The 27,685-nt window shown below is 40.2% G+C and overlaps 1 protein-coding gene and 1 long non-coding RNA gene across 2 annotated transcripts; both read left to right on the forward strand.

Moving 5' to 3' along the window:
* The first annotated feature begins 423 nt into the window (after positions 1–423).
* Positions 424–4,022, forward strand: LOC133021672 (uncharacterized). Its single transcript, XR_009682969.1, has 5 exons — positions 424–594; positions 1,402–1,547; positions 1,897–2,055; positions 2,202–2,297; positions 3,027–4,022. It is a non-coding gene; the product is annotated as an uncharacterized LOC133021672 (long non-coding RNA).
* A 13,605-nt stretch (positions 4,023–17,627) lies between these two features.
* On the forward strand, positions 17,628–21,257 carry LOC133021452 (ribulose-phosphate 3-epimerase-like). Its single transcript, XM_061088310.1, has 6 exons — positions 17,628–17,794; positions 18,872–18,951; positions 19,089–19,228; positions 19,451–19,585; positions 20,400–20,486; positions 20,585–21,257. The coding sequence occupies exons 1-6, from the start codon at positions 17,673–17,675 to the stop codon at positions 20,705–20,707; spliced, it is 687 nt and encodes a 228-aa protein (XP_060944293.1). The 5' UTR covers positions 17,628–17,672; the 3' UTR covers positions 20,708–21,257.
* The last annotated feature ends 6,428 nt before the right edge of the window (positions 21,258–27,685 follow it).

Below are 27,685 nucleotides of genomic sequence, written 5' to 3' on the forward strand. Positions count from 1 at the left end.
TTACTTTGTATTCACCTTCTGTCGTCTTGGAGTTTTAATTTTACCACTTTTACCAACCACATTATTAAATGTCACCCTCTGCCCATCCACTGCAGCCACACAAGCAGTGATAAAGATAAAAAGAGAGAGTGGGGCTACGTATTCTCCACACAGGCTTGAGTGGAGAATACGTAATTTACCCTCGACAGCCGACATTTAACGGAGCAAACAGCGGAGAACTTCTTCAACATGGATGGCATTAAATTAATAATTGAAGTGGAGAAGTGCAGTGAAAAAAAAGATTAATGATGGGACAATGTTGGTTAATGTTGGAGCAAGCGCTGCACGGCGCTTCAGCGTGGCTTCCGCGTCCGGAAAGCGACGTCATGACGTAGTCAGCGTCACTGCGCACTCGTGTTTTGAGACGCCAGCCCAGCGCTCTCAGGTAGAGTGGGCTTGTCTGGACATGTTGGGGTGTAGTTGATCAGATGCACGTCCTTCTATCGCAAGTTCCGCCGCCTGATATCGCCCGACGGCAAGTTTTGTCGACTGATGTCCTCCGACCGCATGTCCTACGGCTGCGTGTCCTCCTCACTTTCTTCCAGCACTAACTAGGTAAGACTCCCGCCGCTATTTTACTGGTTATTCTGCGACCCGTTGTCTTTCGAATGCAATGATTCACAACGTTTACAAAACTACATGTGTAAGCTATCCATAAAATCTACCTGTTAGCTACCCGTGAAAGCCACGTGTTTGCTAACTTTCAGCTACATGTGAAAGCCACGTGTTTGCTTACTTTAAGTTATCTGTAGACCAACCCCACCCAAACCACCGTGCTACGTTTATAAACTACCAACGTGTTAAGTTGAGTTATCAATAAAATAATGGTACATTTTGATGATCTTCTCCTTGTGTATACTGGGGTATGTGTCGTCTGTTGGTGTCTTTTCTGTTTGAATCTTAGCATAACGGTGAATTTAACAATTAAGCTTTCATACAGAGCTCGTTCACGTGTTATTTATTTCAAAATAACTACTTATTACATACATTTCCCACAAATATGGGGAAATGTAACTCAAATAGCCCTACATAGTTCTGTGTTTAATTTATTTCAAAGTACACCTACACTTGCCTCTGTATTTTTCTTCTCTTCATAAGAGTTTGGTGTTTTTTCCTTTGTAACAGGTAAAAATAGCTATAAAAGTCAACAGTTCTTTATTGTTCTATAATTTCATAAATGCAACTTTATAAGCTTTCTTATCAAATATGTTTCTCAGCTCCAGACAAATTTTATTTGGGCGAAGAGTGGGCAAAATGGTTCTTTTGATGTAAAGGTTGCCTACCTCTGCCTCAGCCAAATTGAGTTTGTTCATTTGGGTGGTGTTAAACTCATAAACTAAATGTGTTTTCCTTGTTTCACAGGATTTGGATGCAGTGTAAGGAGTGCAAGTTCTCGCACCCTAATCAGGATATTCTCCTCAAGCATTACCGACTTTGCCACTACCGGGGACGCTTCTGGCCACTGCCGTGCCTGTACACTGACTGCTGCTGCACTTTCAAAACAAGCGGTGGGTTAAAATGCCACCTTTCAAGAGTACACACAAAGCAGAAAAACTGAAGTAGAAGTCACCTTTTTTTGTCAATTGTGTGACTTTAAAGACATCTGTGCCCCAAAGAAATACATAGCCCATCTAAGGACTCATTTGAGGCAGCATGTGACTGTTTATTGTTTACTGTTTACTGTTGGTAAGATTTTTTTTTTATATAATGTGTAATGTCCTAAATGCTCTACCAATTCCACCATTCTGCTCAGCTTCCGGATGTAGCAAACCTTTTTAGTTTATAACTGTACAATGTGGGCACCTTCTGTAATTGGAGTCTGTATTAACACTAATACTGTTATTTCTCCTCTCTTAGATATATGCTGAGTTTTTTTGAATCACTCAAGTGGATCTAAAGAAGACATTCTTCACATCTTTGGATGCACACGCCTCAAACCTGATAAAGCTTTACAGAACACGTAGCGGGACACTAGGAAAGGACTTAAAGGCCCTATTTGACAACCTTGATGAACAGGTAATGCAAGTAGGAGATAAATCAAGGTTTTCTGAGAGTGCATTTTCACATTGCAAACAGACATTAACATAAATTGTGAATAGGTGTGGTGTGATTTTATTTTCAGGCCATGGTATATTTTTTTTAACTTTATTTGTGTCTTTCAGACAACCAATGTGCTTGCACAAAGGAAGGCCACAGCTCTCCGAGGTCTACCTCTCTATTTGAGGGAGAATCCAGGCAACGTCCTGAAGACATGTCTGGTAAGAATACTTCGGTTTATACCATTGAAGTTTTTTTCTTCCATTTTTTTAATAGCTGGGCCAATATAAATATACAAGGGGCCAGTACATCTCTGATTAGGGAGCAAACGCATTCATTTGATAGGAATATGCAATAAAACCACTTATTTATATTCCCTTTAATGTAATAGAAGTAGTTATCCCTAATTAAGGCTGAAATCTTTAACAATAAAAGTAAAAACACATTATCAAGAGGTAATCTATGAGGGTTGACCTAAAAAAAACCTTAAATCAGTAAATTTTGCTGCAAGTTTTAGTGTTTGGATTGTGGCCGATTTTATATGCACTGTCAGGGTGAGATATTGTCCATCCTTTTTGGATTGTTAACACTTATGGAATCAAAGGATTATCCCACACCTTTTAAACTGCACACCAGCTGAATTTTAAGAGCACCTTTAGAAAAAAAATGCCAGATTTCGCACAAATTATCCCTTCACATGGATTAATTGATGACATCTGGGTGGTCAAAATTTATCTGGTGGCCTTACAAATTGTATTTTTTAATGCATCTTAAATTTGTCGTTAGGAAATTTCTTCATATTTTGAACAGTGGTCACTTGCACTCAAAGTTTAACTCATAAAGGTGCATGTCACTTTACTCATGGGCAGGGGTATATAATTTATTTATAAATGTGGTGATGAAAACATTAAAAATTTAAGTAATGTCTGTTTGTTTTCTCTATGATACAGACTCGGAGGAAACGTCCGTTGCAGGTGTTCAACTTGGCATAGTCACCATTGTTGAAGATGATGTTGGGAGAGCTCACTCAATGCCCAGAACAATCAACATTGCCCTTGTCATCGAGGAAAAGGTTGTTGTGGAGGACATCTCTGACATCAGTACAGCCATTGTACTTCTCTTTGGATGCACCTACAACCTCAACCTGGACTACCCCAAAGGGTTGAGGTACACTTTTGAGGCCCTTCAAAAGATTTTTATGAACCTTGGCACAGAGTGTTCTTCCCGTGTTCAGGCTCTGAAAAACAACTTGTTAAAGTAGCCCGATACCATGACACATAGACATGTGTTCAATGCACATATTTGCACACATTGACATGTCACTTTATTCCTCAAAATATGTTTTTAAGTTCAGTAGTAGCTACACAAATCCCATGTTCCCATTTGAAGTTAGTGTTTACTAACTGCTGGATTTGTTTGTCTCTGAAACTAAACACGTTTGTGTCTTGTTACACGTTTTTATGGATGCACTTTCTATAGACATGTCACTTTATTCCTCAAAATATGTTTTCAAGTTCAGTAGTAGCTACACAAGTTTGTGTAGTGTTGCTACGAATCCCATGTTCCCATTGGAAGTTAGTGTTTACTAAGTGCTGGATTTGGTTATCTCTGCAACTGAACACGTTTGTGTCTTGTTACATGTTTTTTATGGATGCACTTTCTTCACTGCTGGGTTTGGCCAGTGGTTTCCTCAAGTATCTGACTAACACATGTTTTGTGATTCATAGTGTCAATCATACTGTTTTCTATATTATAGCTAAAGTATTGAGAGCTGGTTCTGCACTTTGTTATGTGTTTACATATTCTATCTTTGAAAATAATTGTATAATGTTACCAAGTTCACTTAAGCATCCCTGCTGCTGCAATTTCAATGTTGCCTTTTTTGTAGTTATTGGATGTATATAATGTTAACCCCTGTGTTCTTAATAAACAGATTCTTTATAGAATTTTGGTGTTATTATTGAATTTCCACAACAGTATGAATAGAGTAAACTTGAGTTAGCTCAACTGATGGGCAGCAAAGTTGAGTTAACTAAGCATTTCAAGTTTAAGTTTAAGTTCTCTCGACTGAAACTATCCAGTTCTGTTGATGTATGTTTTCAAATCATTAGCATGCATATAATCTAGTATTCCTAACTTGTAGATTTGAGGAGCTCTGAATGGAGATGTTAAGTTAGTCTAACAGAACATCACCATTCAGAGCTACTCTATATAACATTTTGAGTGAACTTAATTATTTAAGTTGACACAACTCACAAGCCCTTAAGTTAGGTCAACTCAAAAAAGCGTTGCAGCTGGTTGCTTTACTTTTTTAAGTTGAGTCAACTTTTCTTTTTTTACAGTGTATTCACTTTGTAAGAGCCCTTTAAACTTTCATCTATGTTTCATTTAAATGCATTATTGATTTAACCCACAACCTCAAAGTTCTTGTAAAACCTTCCAACAACCTCAGACATTTGGTCAGACATGCACTCCTGAGCCGTATTTCTTTCGTCTTTTTATGTTGGACTTCATAATTCAGCGAGTGAACTGTTTTAACAACTTGAGCTAGTTGTGAAAAGACACTTGACTTGATTTGTTAGAGCCTGTGTGTTTACTCTAGGAGTTGGACTATGCAGCGAGTGAGGATCAAACCCAACACTTGGTGGTCCTCTAATTCCCTGAGCAATTTAAAAGAGCACACCTGAGCTTCGTTTCTTGGAGACTTTGACTCTTATCTCTGGTCACAAAAAGTTCAGTGAGCGTCACAGTGATTGACCCTTTGACCTCAAAACGTCCAAACGGCCCCTGACCCAATTCTTTTGTGTATGGCCTTTGGAAGTCAAAGATTATAATTGAATAAGTTACCAGAGATTCCGATTTCGGATTTTCAAAAATAGAAACAACACTATGAGCCATTGGGTCATTGTCAAGTGTCAACCATACGTGACATCACTCATTGGTTTGTGAGCTGCCGCTTTGAATTCTTTATTGTCTCTTTAACTCTAGGTGGGACCATAATTTATACCATAAAACACATAGGGAAAATGTTTACTGACATTATAGATCAAGTGAGAATTTGGCTCATTTTCTCATAGGCTTCTATAGAAACTGACATTTTTGCAGCCAGTGGAGTCACCCTCTTCCGGAGTAGAGAATATTAAGGAGGTTTCTGGCTTGACTTCCCAGGATCCATTTCCATTTTTATTTACAGTCTTTCATCTTCCTTTTATGAGCTAGAGCATTTGAGTCTTCACTTCGGTTGTTGGACTTCATAGTTAATCGAGGCACATAAATATAAAATCTCACAAGTTACAAGATTTCCCCTGATATAATAATCTATTTGAGCAAGGACTGGTGCACTCTCTCCTTAGAACTTTTGACTATTTCCTTTAGGTGATGATGTCCAAAAGGGGGGGAAATGGGACCACCTTTGTGACTGAGTGGGAAGGCTATTTGTTATGGTTTGAAGTCTAAGATTCAAAGTCTATGATTTAAACAAAATAGTGAGCATAACCAGTGAGATCAGAGAGCAAGATGGCTGGTCTACAGCTACCGGTTGGGGGTTTGATCTTTGTGTGAAGCATTCCATTTTGAAGAGTCCAACATCAACAGGGAATGAATCAAAATCTCAAACAAAAATGGTGCTTGAATGTCTTCGTTCAAACAGTTGAGGAGGTAAAAGGACTACTCTTGAATTCTAAGCTCTTGGGGTTCATCATCACACTCTGCAGTGAATTTTAAAGTCCAGCACCAAAAGGCAAACATTCAAAGGCTCTAGAAAAAAGGCTCTGTTGTCTGACCCCGAGTCAATTGAGGACTGCTTGGAAGGTTTGAGGTTATGAATTCAGTCCTTGTGAAGGTCAGTATATTACGAAGTCCAAGAATGCTTAGAAGCTCCTAGTGTGAAGAGGACTTTGTGTCTTGGTGAGTTTGTATGTGACCTTTATTTGCAGGTGGGGCAGTGTCTGGTTTGAATCCTGCCCATTGTTGGAAAAACTCATCCCACTGCAGATGGTGAAAAAACATGTGTGGCTAAAATCTTGCCACAATCAGGTTCAAGTTACTTTATTTTTTCCCCTTGATTTGGTTTGCAGTTTGAGAAAAGAAACATCCGTTAGACAGACATGTTACAGACAGCACAGACAGGAGATGATCAAATGTAATAAAACATACAAATTAGCATTATACATTTCAAAATGAAATGAGAGTGAATCTGCTCCTGGATCTTATGAGGACTTAAAATACAAAAATAAATAGCAAAAAACACTGGACGTAACAGCCAGCAGTAGACTAAATATGGCATGAGAAAGCTCTATTTGTTTGTCTGTGTGATTGCTGCTGGAACAAAACAACCCTCTCCTTCACCTCCGGACTGTAAACAGCCATCCAGAGGGAAGGTTTTTAAAGAGGAGAGTTTGTGTGTTTAGTAATAATTTGGTATAATTTTATTTAATGTGGCAATGTGTCACTGCACACTTTTACCGATGCGGGTTTGGGCCTGCGTGGGCCCTGTAGTGTGTCTGCACTGCACACTGATGAGTGTGTGACGACTGGGAGATCCAATGTTGGAAAGTACACAAGCACACGCACACACAGAGACAGGTTTGATTATAATTGCAGGAGCCTGTCCAAAGTAAACAAAGTACTTAATAGCGAGAGGCTTTGAATCTAATGGTGTTGTACAGTTTTGGGCCGACACGAGTGCCAAGAGCAGTGTGGAGAAACATCATGTATCTGTGAAAAATAAAGATGCTCTTTCAGATTCCAGATTTGGTGTGGTTGAACTTTACCTCACCTCCAGAGGCGCGGCAGGGACACGGCAGAAAAAACACAGCGAGGGCCATGCAGGGGAAATTCCTGCCAGGGATCCATGAATGTCTTAATTCAAAAGGAATGCACAAGTCAAATTTACACGACTGTCCTGACAGCTACAGATACGGAGCGGGATAAACCAAAGTCACCAAGAGCACCATTGTGGTTGTTACTGCTTGTTCTCGTCTTCATCACATTGTTACATAATAGCTTACATTTGTAAAGGTATTTTGTTTGTTTATAGCGTCCAGGTCTTCTAGAAAACATTGCAGAGTGTGTGTGGTCTCCTAACAAGACTTTCATTATGTTAATAATTGTGGAAGCAGAAAAACAAAATGAAAATAATAAAACTGTTAACATTAGAATTCCTTTTAAGAGAAAAAATACGTTTTTTTGTGTTTTTTCAACAAAAGGGGTATTTTTTTAGATGACATAATGAATTTCATGAGGAATGTTTCAGTATTTCAAGTTTATAGAAGGTTAAATGTGATTTACTACTGCATTATGTATTGCAATTTTAGCACTTTACTATTTTTGTCTTATAAATGATCAAATTAAAACATAGACATTTGGGACATGATGCATGTTCATTTTTTCAGTGTTAGATGATTTCAAACTTGTTATACCACGCTCATATTGTATGGTGTAAGGGAAAATTCAACTGACCAGGTGTCTCACTGCTGTGGCCTTGGCAAACAGGAAGTTTGCCACAGCGGACGGACACAGCAGATAGACACAGAGGAGGATTTCATATCTTTTTTCATATTACGTTTTATGAAGCACCTCTTTGTATTAGTTCTGGCATGTATTCTTTTTTTTCATATTGTCTTGTGAAACGCCTCTTTTTATAAGTCCTTGCTTTTTTTAACTTGCGGCCAGTTGTTTAATTTTGAGCACCCGTGTTTGTTGTATAAATTGTGCAGAGCTTTTTATTATAAAGACTCAAAAGCAACTCCAGTCTGAGAATTTCATTATTTCAAATCTCAAGATGAATTTCCATCACAATGGTTATTATGGATGCGATAGCAGGATCTAGCAGCCGGTTAGCTTAGCGTTGTACAAAGTCTGGGAAACATTTAGCATGGGTCAAAACCAGCCAAAAATTTTAAATAAAAATGTTTATGATATGGGAAATTAGGGTTGGGCAATAAGGCCAAAAATTAGAAAATGAGAAAAAAAGTTAATAAAATATGTGTCACATTAAAGACTCTGAGGTATTTTACCGATGTGTTATATCTCCTACTTTTACCTACTTGCACAATGCATAAACAAATCGATCAGAATTGGAGTTTTTTTTAAAGTGCTATTGACGAAAATTAAACTGTGATAATTTATTTGTTAATTATTGAAATAATCAATTATTGATATTGTTATTGACATTTATTTCATCTCCCACTCCTAAAATAAGATTTAAATAATCCAAGTTAGAAGAAAGATAGAAAGTACTCAAGCTGTTGTTTCCTCCACATTATATTAAAAGTTAAGCTTCAAGTTTCAAGGTTATTCATGTAATTGAATAAGTTATAAACACAGGACGGTTGTTTTACTCGTTGGGAAAGCCACCCTAATGAAGCTCTAACAGCTTCTACTCGCCCATGCCCGACCTTACATAACCCAATCAGGGAACACCCTGTCAAAGCCTGAAAAACAACATTGATTTGTTACTTTGCTAAGCTTCATGGCTGGGTGGATCCTCGCCAAACCTGCCAGCATCTCTTGGATAGTTTCTGCATTAGTAAGAAAAAAGATATGTCAAGGCTTGCGTGGATATTTTATTTTTTTTAATAGTAGAACTCCCTAATCGTGCCTCCATTCCTGTTGATGGAGAGCAGCTCGTGAAATCTGCTGGCCGAGCGCCCGGTGATCCTTGCACCTCAGCTACGGGCCATGCATTTCTCTTTCTCTCGCTCTCTCCCTCTTTCTCAATGCCAGTTGACGACTCCTGTGGAAGACGATGTTACACATGAACATCCCTCTGTGGAGTTCACTTCACTCAGACTTCAGGAAACCAAAATTTTTGCTCCATTAATCGCTGAAATCTCTTAAACTCCTTTACTTGCATTTCATGGACAGCCGTGACTTAAACGCAGTTATTGTATTATGGCTAAATGCATGTGCGCTAACCCAAAGCATAGTGGCTTGTGTAGGAGATTTCACCCCCCCGATGAGCAGACCAGTATAGCTGAGTCCATTATTCTCTGCTGTACTGTACATGCTGGCTATCTGCCCGACCCCTCTGGTAAGCCACTCGAAGAGGCCAGCGCCAGCCAAAGCCTGGAGCATTCCCATACCAAACAAAAACACATCAGTAAAGTCAATATTATCCTTCTATGCTGCCAACCAGCAGCAGGAAAGGCTGAATAAAAGAAGAGCAAATACCTCTAAGGATATCTAAAGGCTAAACGATATCACTCCGATGGTCGAGACGTTAATGAGGTGCTCTCAAAGGTCTCCGTCTCGAGGGGGCCGTAACCCATCACACTCCTGCACTCACTTCCGGCCATTCTCTGTGTGAGGTTAATTGGACAGAGGGACAACACTATGTCAGGATGTGTATGGAAGTCTATGGAATAGCTCACACGGGTCTCTTTTATAACGGAATGAGCAATTTCCCCTGGCAACCACACACACGTTTCAGTGCCAAGAATGAAGAGGGTGTAGAGTTGAACAGGAATCCATGGTGTGATGTTCTTACAGAGACGGCCTCCATAAATTTTCTGTTTATTGCATTTCAGAGGTGCTATTATTTCATGTCCCTTTGTCTTTTTTTAAGATAAAAAGCAAGGTGTTGCACAATAGCTCAGTATGTCATGTCACATGGCTGTGAATTATTACTATTATTATATAAATATTAATTTCACCCTGTGGTTATTAAAGTATGTCAGTGAGAGCTCCTGAAACCACAAAGGTTACTTTGATAAACAACGGGGAACCAGGAGAGAAAGCCACAACTCTCTTATTTTGAAAACCTGACATTTATTATTGATGGATGGTTGCATCTGAAATAGCCTGAAACATTATCTGAGTCATGACATTATCTGAGTCATGTGCTCGACTAATAAAAATACTAAAACAAACAAACAAATTTCAAAAGAGGAACTTAAAGTTTCAGCTGAAGAGCTAATTATTTTTTGGGTTCACCTTTAAATGGGGGAAGTAATACTCTTTGCGTACGTAAAAGTACAAATAAATAGTCAAAAATGTATTAAAGTTAAAGTATCACATTAACCTTTCACCTTGAGTAAAAGTAAGGACTTGCTTTTCAATATGCTCAAAGTATTAAAAAGTTAAAATTTTATGAAGAAGTTAAAAAGTACCTCCCGAGTGTAGTCTATTCCCACAATGCAACAGTCTACATCATCATTATGGCTGTGTTTCTTCACCAATGATTGTTTTACTGCAGGAGGCGGAGTCTAATGTCACCTGCCCGCTCTGATTGGCTCAGTGGATCAATTCCCTCTTGTTATTGATTAGTTTTACAAATATATTAAAAAAACATTGTGAACATGTAACTATGCTTCGTAAACATGTAGTGTATAGATAGATATTTGCTGACAAATGTAGTGGCGTACAAGTGAAAAGTATCAAACTAAATGTAACTGAGTGAAAAACAGTTAAAGTTGAGTAACAAAGTAAATTTACTTCTATCCTAAGTATTTTCTAACAAACTTTCTAAAGTTTCATGGCTTGTGGGTCAAGTCCACTGACAGCTTTAAGATTCTGAGCAACATGCCAACTCTCTAACAATTTATTTTATCTCCCGAGGATTGAAAACTTATTTTAAAAATACTCTTCAACTTTAGCAGAATTGTTTCCTCTGCCAGTTAAACGGATTTTAAGTTTGAGCTGATAACGTCTCACAGTGTCAATGTTGGACTTTGTAGTTCATGTGACTCCATCTGTGTTACTTTTCTTGCAGTGTTGAAATCCCCGAATGACTTTTAATGTGAGGACGAGGATTTTGAGAAAATATTATTGATGCTGCTCGGCTCTTTAGCGCTCTCCGCAGTGGGTCCAACAGCTGTTGGAGACACCAGATGGGGTAAAGGTTCATGCTCCTACTGGGATCATGTGATACAGCAGTTTTGTTCTCACTCTTTTCTTGCAACTGGTTTATTTTCTCAAAAAAGAGAGATGGACTCTCTGTGCCAAAGAGCTTGTCCACATGTGTGTGTCTTCATTGCAGAGAAATTCTCTGTAAAGTTCAATCTGCACATAAGAAAAATAACCTCTTACTTTTAGATTTGTTGCCAGATAAGATAAAACAGGCATCAAATGCATGTTTTTAAAAGTTGTCAGGGCAACCTTTTTATCCTTTGCTCTCTTTTAAGTAAAGGATAAAAAGTTACAGGATATAGTGGAATAATTGTTTGACATCATTATTTCATTATTTATTTGAACATAACATGGAGTTCAGCACAAAGGAATTGATGCCAAATAGAGGATTATACCAGCTTGAATAAGAATGAATAAATATAATACATAATATATAAATAAATCTCAGACTGTCTTAGCTCAAAAGGCTGTTTTATTAGAAATGGATTTCCTGTTATCATAAAAATAACTCTGCTTTCTGCGAGCACACGTTGTGAGAACATATTAAACCCGGTTTCTTTCAGCATCCACAATCTTCACATATTAAAGATTAAATCCGTCGGGAGGTAAGCTTGCCTCAGGTAAACTGACTCAGTGGGCTACACGTCTGAAATAAATAAAAATTCTGAATAAATCTGTGTGGCTTTTTTAATCACTTCATCCGGTCATTTAGAAATGGAAGCAGCACCCCTGTGGTCCAATTTGTGGTCTTTTGAAGTGACACTTTGTCCATCGTAAACCACTAATTTATGTCTTTTGGAAGGGTCCACTTCTCCCCAGAGGGCACAGGCTATTACTGTTAAATGCCAGCCACTATAGTGCTCTGAAGTGTGTTGTGGTCAGAGCAGTTAGGTTGAGGTCAAGTCAAAGAATACGAGCCACAGGACAAATCGATTTAACGCTGTTTAAATAACGGACGTAAAGCTGATGGCACTTGCAGATTTGTCAGCGGGAATATGTCGACTGATTTCCGTCAGTATTTCTATGTGCTTTTAATGATCTGACACAAGATATCCAAATACACACTCAAATAAATCTGCAGCTGCAGCCACACGTGAAGCAGCACAAACAAAGACTTCAGCTTTAGTTTTCCAGGGTCCAAAGTTTCAGTTTTACGTGGTTAATCATTGAAGGCGATGGGTCTTGGAAACCTTACAATAAATAAACACAAATAATTAAAGTAAAACCAAGTGTTAGAATAGGATTAGGAGACACAAACACCAATCAATACAATCTATAAAATCAAGGATATAAACATGGTTAAGAGGCATAGAAAGCTGATATTTCAACAAATGTGAACACAAGAGACTAGAAGGAAAAACAAATGTTAAATCCGATCAGTGAGGGATGAACACGATGTTATGTGGTAGCGTGATACAAACAGATGTGTTTGGAGTTGTGATGTGAACAGTTTAATAAGGTCCAGCTGCATATTGACAAGCATAACAGTTACAGACAGAAAGCTCAGAAAACCGGCCTTTCAAGCTAAAAGTTTATTCTGAACTGATCTAATGTTTGAATTTCTATCATTTTTCTCCTTGTCTCACTTTCTCTACCTCCCTCTGCTCCATCCACCTATAACATCACAGTTTACAGGATGTAAAGGATGTAAAGATCTGCCGTACTTGTTTAATCCTCCATCTATACACACATCCCACCGTCAGATACTCACCTGTTTCCCCGTCGAGCATCTTAAAGGTACACAAACATTCTTTTCTTGACCCAGCCAAAACAGAAAAGGTAGCATGCGTCCCACCCTTTCCTCCCCACGTATGGACCCCGACCACGGTGACATAAAGCCCAGGAAGGGAGAGGCTGCAAGGACACGTTCCGGACTCTCCTTCCGACCATCAAAGCACGCCTGGTTTATCGCTATCTATTTGCTCAGGAGGCCGGAGTCAGCTGCAGCCAGGAAGCAGGCGGAAGGTTTCAATCAAGATAATACATGAAAAGTTTGGAGTCGAACCAAATTCTTAATAATCAACAACTGCACAGGAAGAAAGAAAAAAAAGGGAAAAGAGCAGCAGCACGTCTTCTCAGTTCCTGTTTTCTGTTGCAGAGGTTAAAGGTCAGATGAGCCCAACCTACCCAAGGTTACAGCTCATATACTTCTGAATACAAATGCACACATCTTGAAGATCACTTAGCACACACAGGAATTCCTTCTCATGTAATCAACACAGCATTTCCTCTGCAGATTAGCAATTCTAAAATGGAATGTAGTTGTTTTTTTGGTACGTATACGTTCTTAATTGAAGCAGACCTTGGAATGTTTTTTACTAGATAATTATGTAATACTTGGCGAATGATACACTTCAAAAAACTGTTAGACAAGTTCAAATATGTTGAAAACTCACTGCTGTGTAGCAGTTCATTATGAAATGTTTAAATCTAAACCTCCAGGGACACGAGTGAAAGCGTTGGTGAAGTCACTGCCAACTCAGTGAAAACAAAAAGGCCTGAATGCCTGTGGCAACACCGAGGTGAGGAAACAAATATTAGTTTAATGCAGAGCTATGAAACTTCGACTGAGCAACAGCCAGTAAGTGGTTTTCGTGCAGAGAAAAAAAAAAAACAAAGGTTCAAGCTGTTGACTCGAGCGCTAAATGTGTCGTCCCACTCACTGAACTGAAACACACGTGAACGATTGATGCTGCCCATGATCCCCTGAACAAGAAGAGCTGTGCTGTCACAAATACACCAAACTGTATAGTTAGAATATTTGTAAAATGTCCTTGTGAATTTTGGAGATAAGTACAGTTTTAAAGGGACTCCTCATTTTACTTTTTTTAAGTTTGCTATAGCTCAGCATTACTCTTAAACTTGTGGTAATTTAAGCTGTGGGTATAAGTCAGTTAAACCCTTCTCACAGGAGATCATATCCATAGACTGTATATGAAGATGGGCGTCACGACAACTCACCAAAAGTGAAGCATCTCGATTGCCCCCTGGTGGCTGGCTGCAGTTTAAAATACATTGCTCAGCTGTCAATCTATTTGACAGCTGAGACTGAGTGGAGTGTGTGTTATGATGAGACCTCCATTTCCCGATCCCTATTGTGAAGACTCCAAATGCACAAGATGGCGGTGTTTAATCGTATCTGATCAAAGAGCAAAAGGAGGTATTCAAGGTGAGGAGTGGGAATGAAAGCAGCACTTTAAACTTAAGGTTTAAATAAAACTTACATGGTGTTGCTTTAAAAGAAGAACACTCACACAAGGACATCAAACAACTTTAGCAGTTCAGCAACTTGAAACTCCAAACATATGTAGTCATACCCTGTATGTGTATGAAAAATGAACACACTGATTCAGTCGACTGGGAATGGAATTGATTAAGCTTCAGCATCAGCTCCCGAGCGTCCCGAAGAGCAGATGAAAAGACGCTTTTTAATTGTCTCCACAGATGAATGAGATGCAGGAACGCATGCAACAAGAAATCTTTTATCCACAAGCTCGTTAGGATCACACTGCAAACACTGTATTTCACAAGCCGTGAAGAAGTAGACACACATACGCACGCGACACACACTTGTCTTTCTATAGTTGTGAGGACACTCATTTATATAATGCACTCCCTAGCCCCTTACCCTAACTTAAACAACCTTGACCATCCCAGCTACACCTAACAATGTAGTATCATGAAACACTTAACCCTCAAACAACCATTCAAAATTGTGAGGACCAGTCAAAATGTCATCACAAACACACACAAACTATGGAAAGACAAGCACACACACCCACACACTTTTGTATCTTGATCAACCAAATAATTTCTTTAACTTCTGCCATTAAATCCATGAAGGGTTTTCACCCTGTGCCATTCAAATTAAAAGTGTTGAGACTTAAAATTAAATTAATGCACAGGATCTATAAAGAACAGATGCATACAACTCAGAATAATGGAGAATTTGACAGTGCGTGAGAACTGTGTTATATGTATTTAAAGAATATTTAAGTTCTTGTTTACATTTCATATTATAGTGCTTTCGGAAAACCCCTCTCATTCTGTTTCTATACGAGTCAGTGTCATCAGGAAACTATGTGATTATATTTGACAGCCCAGCTCTGCTATAGGCCTATTCTGGAGTGTGTTTAAATTGAGAATATGCCAACAATGAGCTATAGAGAGCAGCTTGATAGCATCTTAAAAATGATTGCAAGTCACATTCCGAAGTCGGTCCCCCTTCACCGTATCCCAAAAAAGGTGTCTTTAATGGGGACCTCCAGTAAACAGGAGCCTGGGCTCGACTGAAATAATGGGAGCAGCACTTAAGTTGTTTACAGTAAAGGTGACGAATGCGTCCTGTTGGCGTCTGCAGGAAAAAGAATGAGGCCTATTAAAGACTAAACACAAACACGTCAATCAGGTCGGGCAGTGCATCGGTCCAGTGGACGTGGACTCTCGGCCCACATGTAAATTTCTAAATATAGTCCCAGTAAGTGACTCATTATTGAACGAGCTGCAGGGATCTTCTTATCAACCCACAGGAATCAGAGAGACGCTTTGTACAGAGAGGGAGCCTGCGGAGCTTGTACAGTACGGACGGATGAATCAAACTCGGTCCCTCGCAGCTATGGCTCCGCTCCACAAAACCACTGTCAAAGCCTGAAGCCTGATTTTTTACTACCTTCCCCAGAGACTCATGAGGCCCCACTTCTCTGCAACGCCAACTTACTTTGCTTCAACCCCACTCGAAGATTGCATACATCATATCTGCTTGTGCACCGTGCCACCAGCGTTTACATCATTGCCTCAGTAATGGAGGACGTGGGCAAAAACTCATAAATGACAGATTCTGTTTAGCCACTCTGGAGATATGAGTGAGGGTCTTTGTGGGAGCCGGGGTTCAGCAGACCGGGCGCTGCAGACAGGCGGTTTAAAAACCTCGGCCTTCAGCTCCTGATAAATCACTGAAACTTACTCACACACTTGTATAAAACAACAACATCTCAGTGGACTTGCCAAGGTGCTGACGAACAAATCAGAGGAGGGAGAATTGCAAACATGTCGTAAAGGCAACTGAAACATTATCTCTCTGAGGAGTAATGATGACACCAAACTGTGGGAGCTAAAATATCGTAACGAATAAATCCTGCAGACATACAGAGACATCTGGGACTGATTAAAACTTAAGCATATTTCATTTTGTCTATCCACACAATCTTGATTCAATTAACAGTAAAAATTAAATCATAAATCACAGTCATATACGATTTAAAAACACATGTTTGTTAATAACTATTTTACGTTTTGTTTGGTCTGTTTTGACATTGGTTTGTTGTTAGGTTGCTGTCAGGTAACACATGGTAAGTGTGCAACAAATTATTTTTTCCACATTTCTGTTTCTTTCTTTAGAGGAATATATGAATCATAGGTCTCTGGCGAACAGTAATAACCCTGCGGCCTGACCTGCTCTCCATCCAGATCCAGCAAACGGCTGTTATCAATAAACCCTTTTTTATCTAAACTTCTAATTATAACAGTCTGCATGTGTCCTCGCACACCATCTGTGAAAAAAACATTTTTCTAGGAGGCCATTGAACTATCAAACATCTATTTTCAAATAAATACGTCAAAGAACGAAAGCGACAGATGGAGAGAAGGGACGGATGAGAATGGGTCTGTGAAACTCAATCAATGCGCAAAACACAGTGAAGATAATGTCTTCTCCATAGTGACCTACATCACTAGAGGTTTGTCCTGCTAAACACAATATGCTAATTACAAAACTACGTCCTATGTAATCCAACAAACGGTCATATTAATACTAGATCTAACCCAGGTGACATTTTAAGGGCTGTGATCACAGATTTATAATTTCACAGAAAATGTCTTAGCCTACAGTTCTGCAGAGAAATATTATTATTCAAAAGAGGTGACAGCATTATTCACAGTTTTTACCCCACATGCTTTCAAAGGACCTTATTGCTCAATCTACTATACTAAACAGACTGTATGACCTATGTGCGCCATCTGGTGTTGAAATGTAAGAATTGTCTCAGTTTGAAGAAGGAAGCGTGTGAAACTGTGAAGTTACCCACTGATACCTGGTGCTTTTTAAAAATGACCCTCAAAGTAAAACTTCTTGAGCCTACAGGAAAAATGATGTTGAAGAGTGTGACAACAGAACATTAAGACAAAGAAAGTGTAAATTGTATATTTGAACATTTTGTAATTCATATTAGCAATGTTATTATTACAAATATTAAATTAGATAACTTTTTGGACATAAATGGTGGGAGATTAAATGGTCAAAGTAAAACAGGAATAAATGGCATGATCATTTAATTGTTTCATCATACAATTGCATACTTGCAATATAAATGCATTGAAATATAAAAAAAAATCACAAGTAGAATAAAATATTATATAAACAAAGTAAACAGAACATGTAAACATTAATACTTATTATTAATGCACATTAACAATTCTATCCCATAAACTGTAGATGAACTGTCACAGCCTTTTTCAAACATTTATCGATATATTTCAGCTTCAAATTTAGCTCACATGAAACAATCCTTCTCTGGGTAGAGTAGGAGAACATTTGTATTTTGAACGACTTTTCTTTTAGATGACGCTATGTGGCTACCTGTGGGTTTTACTTTGAAGGTCACCAGCGGAAGTGGTGCTTCGTGACATGGCTAACTGTAGCTAGCCTCTTCGCTCACACACACACACACACACACAGACAGACAGACAGCATGGCGTACAGTGCGAAGATCGGTCCGTCCATCCTGAGCAGCGACCTGTCCTGTCTGGGCAGCGAGTGCGTGCGGATGATGGAGTGCGGAGCGGACTACCTGCACCTGGACGTCATGGACGGGTCAGTGCTACAGGAGCTAGCATGCTAACGACTAGCGGGCTAAGTTCAGCACTCCAGGGAGAGAGAGAGAGCTAAAGTTGGCTAAACTAAGCTAGCATGTGAGAGGTTAATCTGGGGGAGCTCGTGTTTATAAGCAGATGTCTGTGGTTGAAGTGTTTGCCAGTGAGTCTTTACAAACATGTCAAACACGAGAGGCTCACTGAGCTCTTCCTCCTGCCGCCAGGCTCCCTCCTCTTCCTCACTCCTCTTCCTCGGCACGAAGTCCACGCGTCACGTGTGGAAGCCCACCACTTTGTCATTAAAGATCAAACACGATGAGTCACTGTAATGAGAAGGTTTCTCAAAATAATGACTCAGTTATTTAAATAACTTGGCATTTCAGAATAATGACTCAGTGACGAAATACAACTTGATAGTTCAAAGTAACAACTCAGTTACTCAAAATAATGACTTACTAACTAAATAAATAATGATTGACTAACTCAAATAACTTAGGCTACTATCTCAAAATAATAACTTAGTGTCTCAAAATGATGATTTAATATGTTAGAATAATGACTTACTAACTCAGTCTCAAAATAATGAATAGCTTCAAATAACTAGTATCTCACTTTGATATCATAAAATCATGATTTAGTAATAATTTAGTATCTCCAAATACTAAGATACAAATGTTTGACTTAGTGTCATAAAATGAAAAGTAACCAACTCAAAATACTGGCTACATTTCTGAAAACAGTGACTAAATATCTCAAAATAACTGAATATCTCGAAATAATGAAGTAATGACTTAGTGTCTAAAAATACTGACGTAGCATCTAAAAAAAATACTAAATCAACTCAAAGTAATGACTTACGATCTCATATTTTTGATTAACTCTCTCATAACTATGAGTTGCTCTCTCATAACAACTTTCTGTCTTGACTTTTTAATTTAAAAATTCAGACTTAGCCTTCGTCTTCTCTCTCTTTCACTGGCAGAGATGAGCTTCCGTCACTTTGCAACTGTTGAGCAAGTTGTGCAAATGTCCCAACACCTGCGTTGTGTTAAATTTCTGGTTCTGTTTCCCTTTCAAGGCATTTTGTCCCTAATATCACATTTGGTCATCCCATGGTGGAGAGCCTGAGGAAGTCAAGCGTTCAGGAAGCCTTCTTTGGTGAGAGCAAGAAACCAAACACCCTCACGTATAATTCACTTTACAATGTAACCCAGTTATCCCGTTTGGATGGAATGATGAATGCCTCTGCTGTGTGTTGGCAACGTGCAGTAACTGTGACCGTGTTGATGTTGCAGACATGCACATGATGGTGTCCCGGCCGGAGCAGTGGGTGAAGCCCATGGCTGCAGCAGGAGCCAACCAGTACACTTTCCACTTAGAGGCCACGAGCAACGCTGGAAACCTCATCAAGGAGATAAGAGAGAGCGGCATGAAGGTGAGAAGCGATTCTGCTCCCCCGACAGCTGAGTGTGTCATGTTAAAGGTCACTCAGTAAGAGAGTTGAGAATGGTTTAATCCGGGACAGTAAAAGTTTTCATATCGGCAAACATAAACACTGATACCAATCTGTCTGTGAAAGGCTCACATCAGCAAATCGATCTTTCTGCCTCAAATTGTTATCAGGACGACTCTTATTGATGTGTGATTGTTATTCCAGGTGGGTGTGGCCATAAAACCTGGTACAGCGGTGGAAGAACTGGCTCCCTGGGCAAACCAAATCGACATGGCTCTGGTCATGACTGTTGAACCTGGCTTTGGAGGACAGAAGTTCATGGAGGACATGATGCCCAAGGTAATGACACAAGCTAAACTTCAAATCGAACAAAACAGTAAATCAGCTCCCCTTGGATAACAGCATTATCAAACATTGAACCAGCTGCTCATTTGCATCATTTAAATCATCTATATGGTCAATATTTAGCTTTTCACAGAAGAATACCATAACATTACATGTGTCAGCTAAAGGATGTATCCCATATGCTGTCCATTGCTAAAAAAAGACCACAGTTTGCACAGTTACCTGGCAACAAATGAAGCAAAAGATAAGCAAGTTGAACTTTAGGACAAAAATCAAATTATAGATCTTCTCTTCAGTGCATTGAAAACCGGTTCTGTTAGAGGACGATAAAGAGTTAAGACCTGGTCTGTGATATATAATCAAGATTATAAAAAAGTGCTAAGCAGAGTCAAAATAACCATGGAACAGATCAGACAAGTTGCATAAACAATCATATATCTGCATCAGAAGTATTATTATGTGTCTGTTTCTTACACGTCTACTAAAACTCTAAAGTTAAAGACTGAAGTTTCGAAAGAGTCGTGTAAAGTGTCACAATGATGTGAGACTCGATGTCCACAAACATTTCTTCTAAACCACACATAAACAGTTATTTTACGTAAGAACCACATAAATATTGCGTATCCTAACTGTAACTGTCCACATCAGATCACGGGACTTTGTCTGACTAGTGTTCCCGTCTGGGTGGAGGAGGATGTTTGAACTTTAACCTGCAGCCCTGTGTCTCTCTGCAATCCTTCTCATATCTGAAATAGTGTAGTAGAAATGATACTCAGCAGATTTTAATCTCTTAATGTCTTGTGACCAGGTGAGCTGGCTGCGGAGTCAGTTCCCTTCGTTGGACATTGAAGTCGATGGAGGAGTCGGCCCTGACACCATTCACAAGTGTGCAGAGGTAATGAATACAACCAGTACAGCCTGTTAATTCAACCACCCAAAACCAACTCTCAATAAACTTCTCCTTTACCGAGTGTATTCTCATGTTTTCTCCAGGCAGGGGCCAACATGATTGTGTCGGGCAGCGCTGTGATTGGCAACGATGACCCGCGCTCTGTCATCGCTCTCCTTCGCACGGTGGTGGCCGAGGCGATTCAGAAACGCTCGTTGGACCGCTGAGACGTGTCCCTGTGTCCTCTGGAGACCCCCATGGTGACACTCCACCCAATCCAAGCCACTCACCACAACCAGCCAGAGGAACAGACTCATTACGGACATTTCTGGGGGGGCAGAGGTCAGGGTAGGGGGGGGGGTTCACAGTCAGGGCAAAGGGGATTCTCTGTGGAGGCGTGAGCTGATGGTGAAACCTAAATCACTGTGGTGGGAGTGAAGCTGCTTCGTGCCTCCACAAAACTAAATCCTGTCCTGACACGGCCTCTGAGCGGTTTAGTCAAAGTGTCTCTCGTCTTTGCCAGACTGGAGCTGAGGTTACGCTGATTTCACTTCTGTCAACATTCCTGAATATAAGTCTTAAGTGTAAATTATGGAAATAACATAACCCAAGGACATTATCTTCTGTTTTACATCTGAAATCATGTTTCATATAACTGCTGTGCTCTTTTGCTGTCTCGTTGAAATGGACCAGTCTCTGCTGTGCTACTGAGCAAAGATATTCTACTCTACTGAAATCCATGAGATTTGGTTTTGCAGATTAAAAAGACTCAAGTCATGTGTGGATTATTTGCAGTTTGAATAAATATGAGTGAATTACACCCAGACATCTTTTCCCTTGAGGTTGCTTAATGGCAGCGCGTCAGTGGTACAAGCTGCTGCCGGTTCCGACTGGATGAGAAAAGACGATTATCCACTGATATTTATTAATCTTGATAATATAATCCAGGGTAAAGATGCGTGTTTGAAAAGAAGGTGGACGCTATTTAATAAGTGACAAAAATCTAATTTCTTTCTCACATTTACCCGGCCATTAAATTTGTCGTGTAACTACAAGGAGGAAAGATTAAAAAATCAAAACCTTAAAGATGATTAATATGTTATCTGCACGTACGCTCCCAAAACAGCTTTGTCCATTCTTGTTGGCAGGCGTTCAACAAGCTGCTGGAAACATTTGAAATCGGCTCCATGTTGACATGATTGCGTCACGTCATTTCTGCAGATTTGTCAAAATGCACACTCATGCTGTGAATCTCCTGTTCCACCATGTGCCAATGTCTTTTCTTTGGCGGCTGGGGAGGCTTCTGAAATTGACTGTACTCACTCTCATGAGCATGAAATCCGCCTGAGACGACCACTGCTTCGTGACACGGAGCATTATCGTGAGGAAGCAGCCATTAGAAGATGGTAAACTGAGTCCTGTGAAGGGAATAACATGGTCAGCGGCTATACTCAGAGAGGCTTTCAAACCATGATTGATGGGTAGTGAGGAGCCCAAAGTAAACACTCTGCACTATTACACCATCAGCAGCAGGCTGGACTGTTGACATGAGGCAAGTTGGGTCCATGGGTTCATGCTCTCAACTCTCCAGTTTCATCAGACCAGGCTTTTTTTTTTTCATCAAATGTCAGAGTCCCTCTGAAGCCTCGGATTTCTGAGACGAGTGGAAGCTGACGTGGTTTTCTGTTGTTGCAGCTAACCCGTTTAGTAACTAGAATAGAAATCAGCGAGTAGTGTCCTTATGAGACCAAATTTACATTCACTAGATCCTGATTTATATTTGTATCTGAACCTCATTGCCCAAACACATAGCATCCTTGGCGAAGGTTGTTCTATTGTTACCAGTTACTTTGCAGATTAAGGTTTTATTAAGAGAGCATATGATCTTTTAATATGTGACGCATAGTTGTAGATTAAACTACAGCTGAAAATAAGTTTAAATTGCATCCATCTCAATTCAATATAAACAATTCAGTATGTGACTACGATTTTGAATGTTGTGCTCTTACTATCGACTGAATATTTTTCTACATTTTGATCTGGCTGCTTCCTGCTTCTCGTTTCCCTCTTCTGTACACTAGATGGCGAATTTGTTCAAAAACCCCCGCAGTAGGAGGATTCCTTGAGTAAGAAGTCATGTAATGCAATTGTAAGCATATATAATTAATCTGTAAGCATGAACAAATATTCTACACAGCTCTGGAATTGAGAAACACAGTGGTTTAATGTATAATGCATTTAGCCTCCACGGCATGAACAGTTCCACTAACAGTGCAACAGAGAGTTGGCTGCAGGACGAGTGGGACTGGAGAGTATCGTTCTCTGCTGATAAAAAACGATTTTGCTGAAGTAATGCAAACTTAAGTGACCTGCTAGTATATGTGCATGATTACACCACTTTTGTTTCCCCTTTTTCTCTAGAGCTTTTTCCACCCAGACAATTTTTTATCAAAACTTACAGTGTATAAAGTTGTGTTGATATTAGGTAAGTAGATCAGTAGCTGCGGTGGTGCCACTGAGGATTTTGGAACAGAGAGAAGTGCAGGTTAAGTGCATTTTGAGGAATCTGTGCTTAATCCTGCACTGGCTGAGGCATTCTGGGATGTGGAGCCCTCTTCCCGAGGAGGACACCCAGATAGACTAAAAGACACGACTACAGTGTCTCTCATCTCTTTGTCTGCTGACAGATCCCCCTCGTGTCAATGCGAATCACCCATGACATACTTCAAACTGCAAGCAGCTCGCTCTCAATAATGCAGCACATGTCTTGGAGGCAAATTCACAGAGCGTTGCAATATTGATGACAAAAAATCTGTATTTTCATTTCCATGTGACATATAATGGCAGATAATGCCATCATTTGCTGCTCTTTCGGATCATTCGAAGTGCGATAGAGTGTGTGCATGGGGCAACAAAGTTTGTGTGTGTGTGATACGTTGTATTTGTGCATCACAGGGAAATCTCCTGTGACCGATCTGGGCTCTAATAGAGGATGACAGGCATTTTGTCTGCCCGTGTGAGTGGCGCCGAGCACAGACAGGGGACACAAGGCAGCGACTCCACATGCACCGAGCTCCTTAAAGTCATGTTGCAGTCGCAGTATCAGGTAATCGACAGCTGCGTGGCTCTCCGGATCATCTCACACGGTTTACACTCCATTTGTTGCATGTAGAGACTGATGGGAGCCGCAGTATTCGTGACAATGAAACAATTGGAGAACGGATGGTGCTTATTTATACACACACACACACATACGTACATACCTCATATGCTGGCTCCTAACTTATACATCAAAGGCACTCATGAGAGACTTTGATGCCATGACAACCACATCTGCTGGTACTGTCATCTGTGGTTAAAAGCAGAAATAGATGGGGGTGGGGGGGTGGCAGTGACGAATGGTCAGAGATCCATCAGCAATCATGTGTTTGAATCACCGGCATCTTTCACAACCTGTCTCCCGGTGTGTACACAGAAAACAACACACACACACACACACACACACACACACACACACACACACACACACACACACACACACATAGCGAGAGAGAGAGAGAGGATATTGAAAGTCCAGAAAATATTTGACACCAAAATTGAGTCCGACAGCCATCGTGTTGAGCTTTAAAGCGATGCCTTGAGGGAATGTCTGGGTGCCTGGCAGAGGTGAGTGCAGACATGAGCAGAGTATACCACAGAGCACGGATCACCAGACAGCCGGGTCCTCCAGAGGCTGTCTTCCCAGGCCGCAGAAACACACACCACCAGCACTGGGAGCAACTACACCCAGTTTGAATAGGTGTTAAAGAAAAAAGAAAAAAAACACATACAAATTTTACACCAGGGTCTCAGAAAGGAATATGATACCAGTACCCACAACCATATTCATGATCATGAGAGATGAATCACTGGATAAGGAACCGTGCCGTCAAATATTCATTGGGCTCATCCAACGACACTGTTTGAAGTAGTTGTCTCAGGGGTACCTGGTTTTTTACATTTTCGTTTTTTTTTTTTCTTCTTCTTCTCTCTCTCTCTCTCTCCTCCTCTTGCACTTTCTGTTGCCATTTAGTTTGTTCCATCTATTCCCTGCTGCATTGTCTTTTGCTTTCATGATTCACCCTTCCCCATCTCTGGAATCATTATATAGTGGAATTATATCTTTCCGCCTCTCTCCCCTCATCTTCGGCACTAAAAGCACATTAGTGAACTCGCTTTGCCGGCTCCTGCTCATTCATAATTACCCGGCATCCCACAGGAGGACAACATGCACATCGCTGATTAGCTCGCTGTTGTTGCCACTTTTACTTATGCATAGAGGCCTCGTCTGATTGAGTCTGTATAGTCTTATTAACAATTAAAAAACAACTTGTTTGGAATAATATTACAAAAGATCTCCTTGCTCTTCCCTGCAGCAAGTTGGTTGATTGCGCGGTGTATAGATTGTATGTGAATTCTGCATATGCATCCACAAGGCCCAGAGAGGATGAATCATTAACGACTTCAACGTTGCCTCATTAAAAGGCCAACGTTCATGGCTTTAAATTAAACTATTGGATTAAAATAGCAAGTTTCAGTGGTTGAGTAACAATTGTACTATCCTTGGTAAACATCAGCAAATTAAAGCAACACTATGTCAATTTTACTAAGCAATAGCGCCCTCTCCATGTCAGAGCAATCAAAGCTGGGGTAAGCGATTGTTGATATTTGAAGTCAAGTCCAACCTCCCCATCACTGGAACTTCAGAAGCTCCACCCCCCACATGCATGCTCTTCATCAAGAAGTTGGAATTAGTCACAACAAACATTAGCAAATGGGGAAACACGATACTGAGTGAATGTGAGCTAAAGAAAATAAACGTTAATCCACCTGTTAAGTAGAAACAGAGCAACCTCTTTAACCTCTTTCAACTCTCAGAGAGAAGGCTATGTATCTAAATCATAATTATTTCCAATGCACATAAAGAACGTACAGCTCGCAGGCCATGAGGAGATATAAGCAGAATTTGACAAAAAGTATATTGGATTAAAATCGTTTAATCTTTAAGTTGTTTTCAAGAAGGGGAAAAAAACAAAGCCTATCAATGTGTTGAGTGGAGCTGAGACTGTATAGTCACTTTACCAAAACACAAATGATCAGGGGATATTACCCATGATCCTTGGCTTCCTGAGCCAGAAGAGCTGCCACTGTTACAAATACACCTAAATCAGTTTTTTAAAGCCGATCCACAGCTTGGCATTACTCTTGATTTACTGAAGGCCAGTCAGTTGCGTAGCACTCACAGGAGGTGGCACTCAAAAATGTTCATAGACCTTCAGGGTGAGGAGTTGGCATTGCAGCAGCACCAAAGACAGTGAACCATGAAACTTATATAGAAGCTGCTATTTTAAAGTGTTGCCTTAACATCATAATCCTGAGCATGATATCTCACTGGCTTTAGCTCAAAAACCCAAATGTGTCTGAAAAACCTTACAAAGCTGCTAATATGCCTGCAGACTACTCTTGTTAGAAAATGCCTCAGGACTCGTATTTTCCCTCCCGTTCACGCTTGTCCACAGAAAAAAAATCTTAAACCTTCACAGCCTTGGATTGTGAAAAGTCCTGCATGCTTTGACACATCTGGAGATAAGCTGCGGTAGGAGAGTTCAAGCAAAATGCCCTCGGCTGAAATTTCCTGAAGACTGAACCATGCAAGGTCGATCCACCTATCAGGTATTAAATGTTTATAAAACAAACAATACCACAAAAGCCTGGAACGAGCAATTAGCTTCTCATCTGAATCTGCCGGGACCCCTGGAGACCGGAGAGACTAAATGCAGAAGTCCCAGTGGGGGGGGCGTTGCCGTAGTAGCAACCTTAGAACTAGTTTACTCTGCCTGAGACGGAGCCGGTGGAAGTACACAAACGATTTTAGTGCCGATCAATTATGGATGAGAAGAGAATATTTTCCAATGTGTGTTTGTAAAGTTGTGCATGTTTTCAATCCATAATGAATGCTGTGGGACCATCAGTGTTTTGGTTGTTTGGATTTCCGTATGTGTCTTGTGTGTATTTTGAGCTGCATGTGATTCGTGTGAGTTTTTCTGTGGCTGCAGTGATAATCATCCACAAACTCATTTTATTTCCAGAAAACAGCTCAAACTATCAGGCCCTTAAAACGACTATCGATTCTTCTTTTTTTCCCTCCTGCAGAATTCACCGCGTCGTCCTGGAGCTGCTGATACATCAACAGCAATTTGTAGAGCAATTTTCCGCTGTACAGGTGGAACATCTGTTCTCCTCCCACCTTTTATCGCTCACCCCTGCGTTTGAACCTTTGAGAGGGGAGAAAGCAGCGCAGCCCTTACAAATGCCAACGTTACAATTTGTGAATGACAGGATTATTTCTTTGTCACTGACTCACTAAGTGGTGTAAGTGTGAGCGTAAAGGTGAGTGCAGCGAGCGGCACACGAGCCTCAGCAGTCCACTCGCACCTCAAGCTGTTCAATCGTCTCCTCCCTCGTGTCGACACCTCGAAGAACAGAACATGTGCAGTGTATTTTTAGTGTTTTCCTGAGCCTTGTGTGTTAACATGATTTTTTTCTATGCAAGCCAATAATCCTTTTTGCAATTTGCACTTGTGTGCTATTGATCCGTATCGATCGTGATTTTTCTCTCTCCGTCCTTGTAACGATTCATCTGAGCTCACCCCAGTGAAATGAAATTAAAATAGACGCATGTTTATCTTTTCCTCCTCTTCCCTGCTCCCTTTCTCACTGGTATTAACTCACAATCTTATTTGCCCGACACGTCACTGTGCAAGTGCCGCCTGCCCATGTGTGTCCCTCCGGTGTCTGCACCCTCAGCGAGGACTATATGGATTTGTGAGTATTACTTAGTTTTATGCAAAACAGATCTTTCCTCACAGGATGTGCACTTGACAAAATGGCAACAGAATGAAAATCAGCCAGAAAGTAGGACAGGGAGACAGTGCTCAAAGCAGGAGGATTTGGTGTTTCTGCATCCTGCTAAGTTGAGATGGAGCCGCTGACAATAACATCAGCAGCATCAGTGTTGCCTTTACTATCAGTGCCAGCAGCATCAATAGATGTCTGACCAAAATCTTGTGCATCACAGAATCCTGAAAAAATTCAAGTTAACACGCCGAGCAAAAGTCAAACTATGATTTTCTCTTACAGCGAGTGCAGTTTTCCATTCACATCAC

Source organism: Limanda limanda, chromosome 16, assembly GCF_963576545.1.
Source record: "Limanda limanda chromosome 16, fLimLim1.1, whole genome shotgun sequence".
Classification (NCBI taxonomy): Eukaryota; Metazoa; Chordata; class Actinopteri; order Pleuronectiformes; family Pleuronectidae; genus Limanda; species Limanda limanda.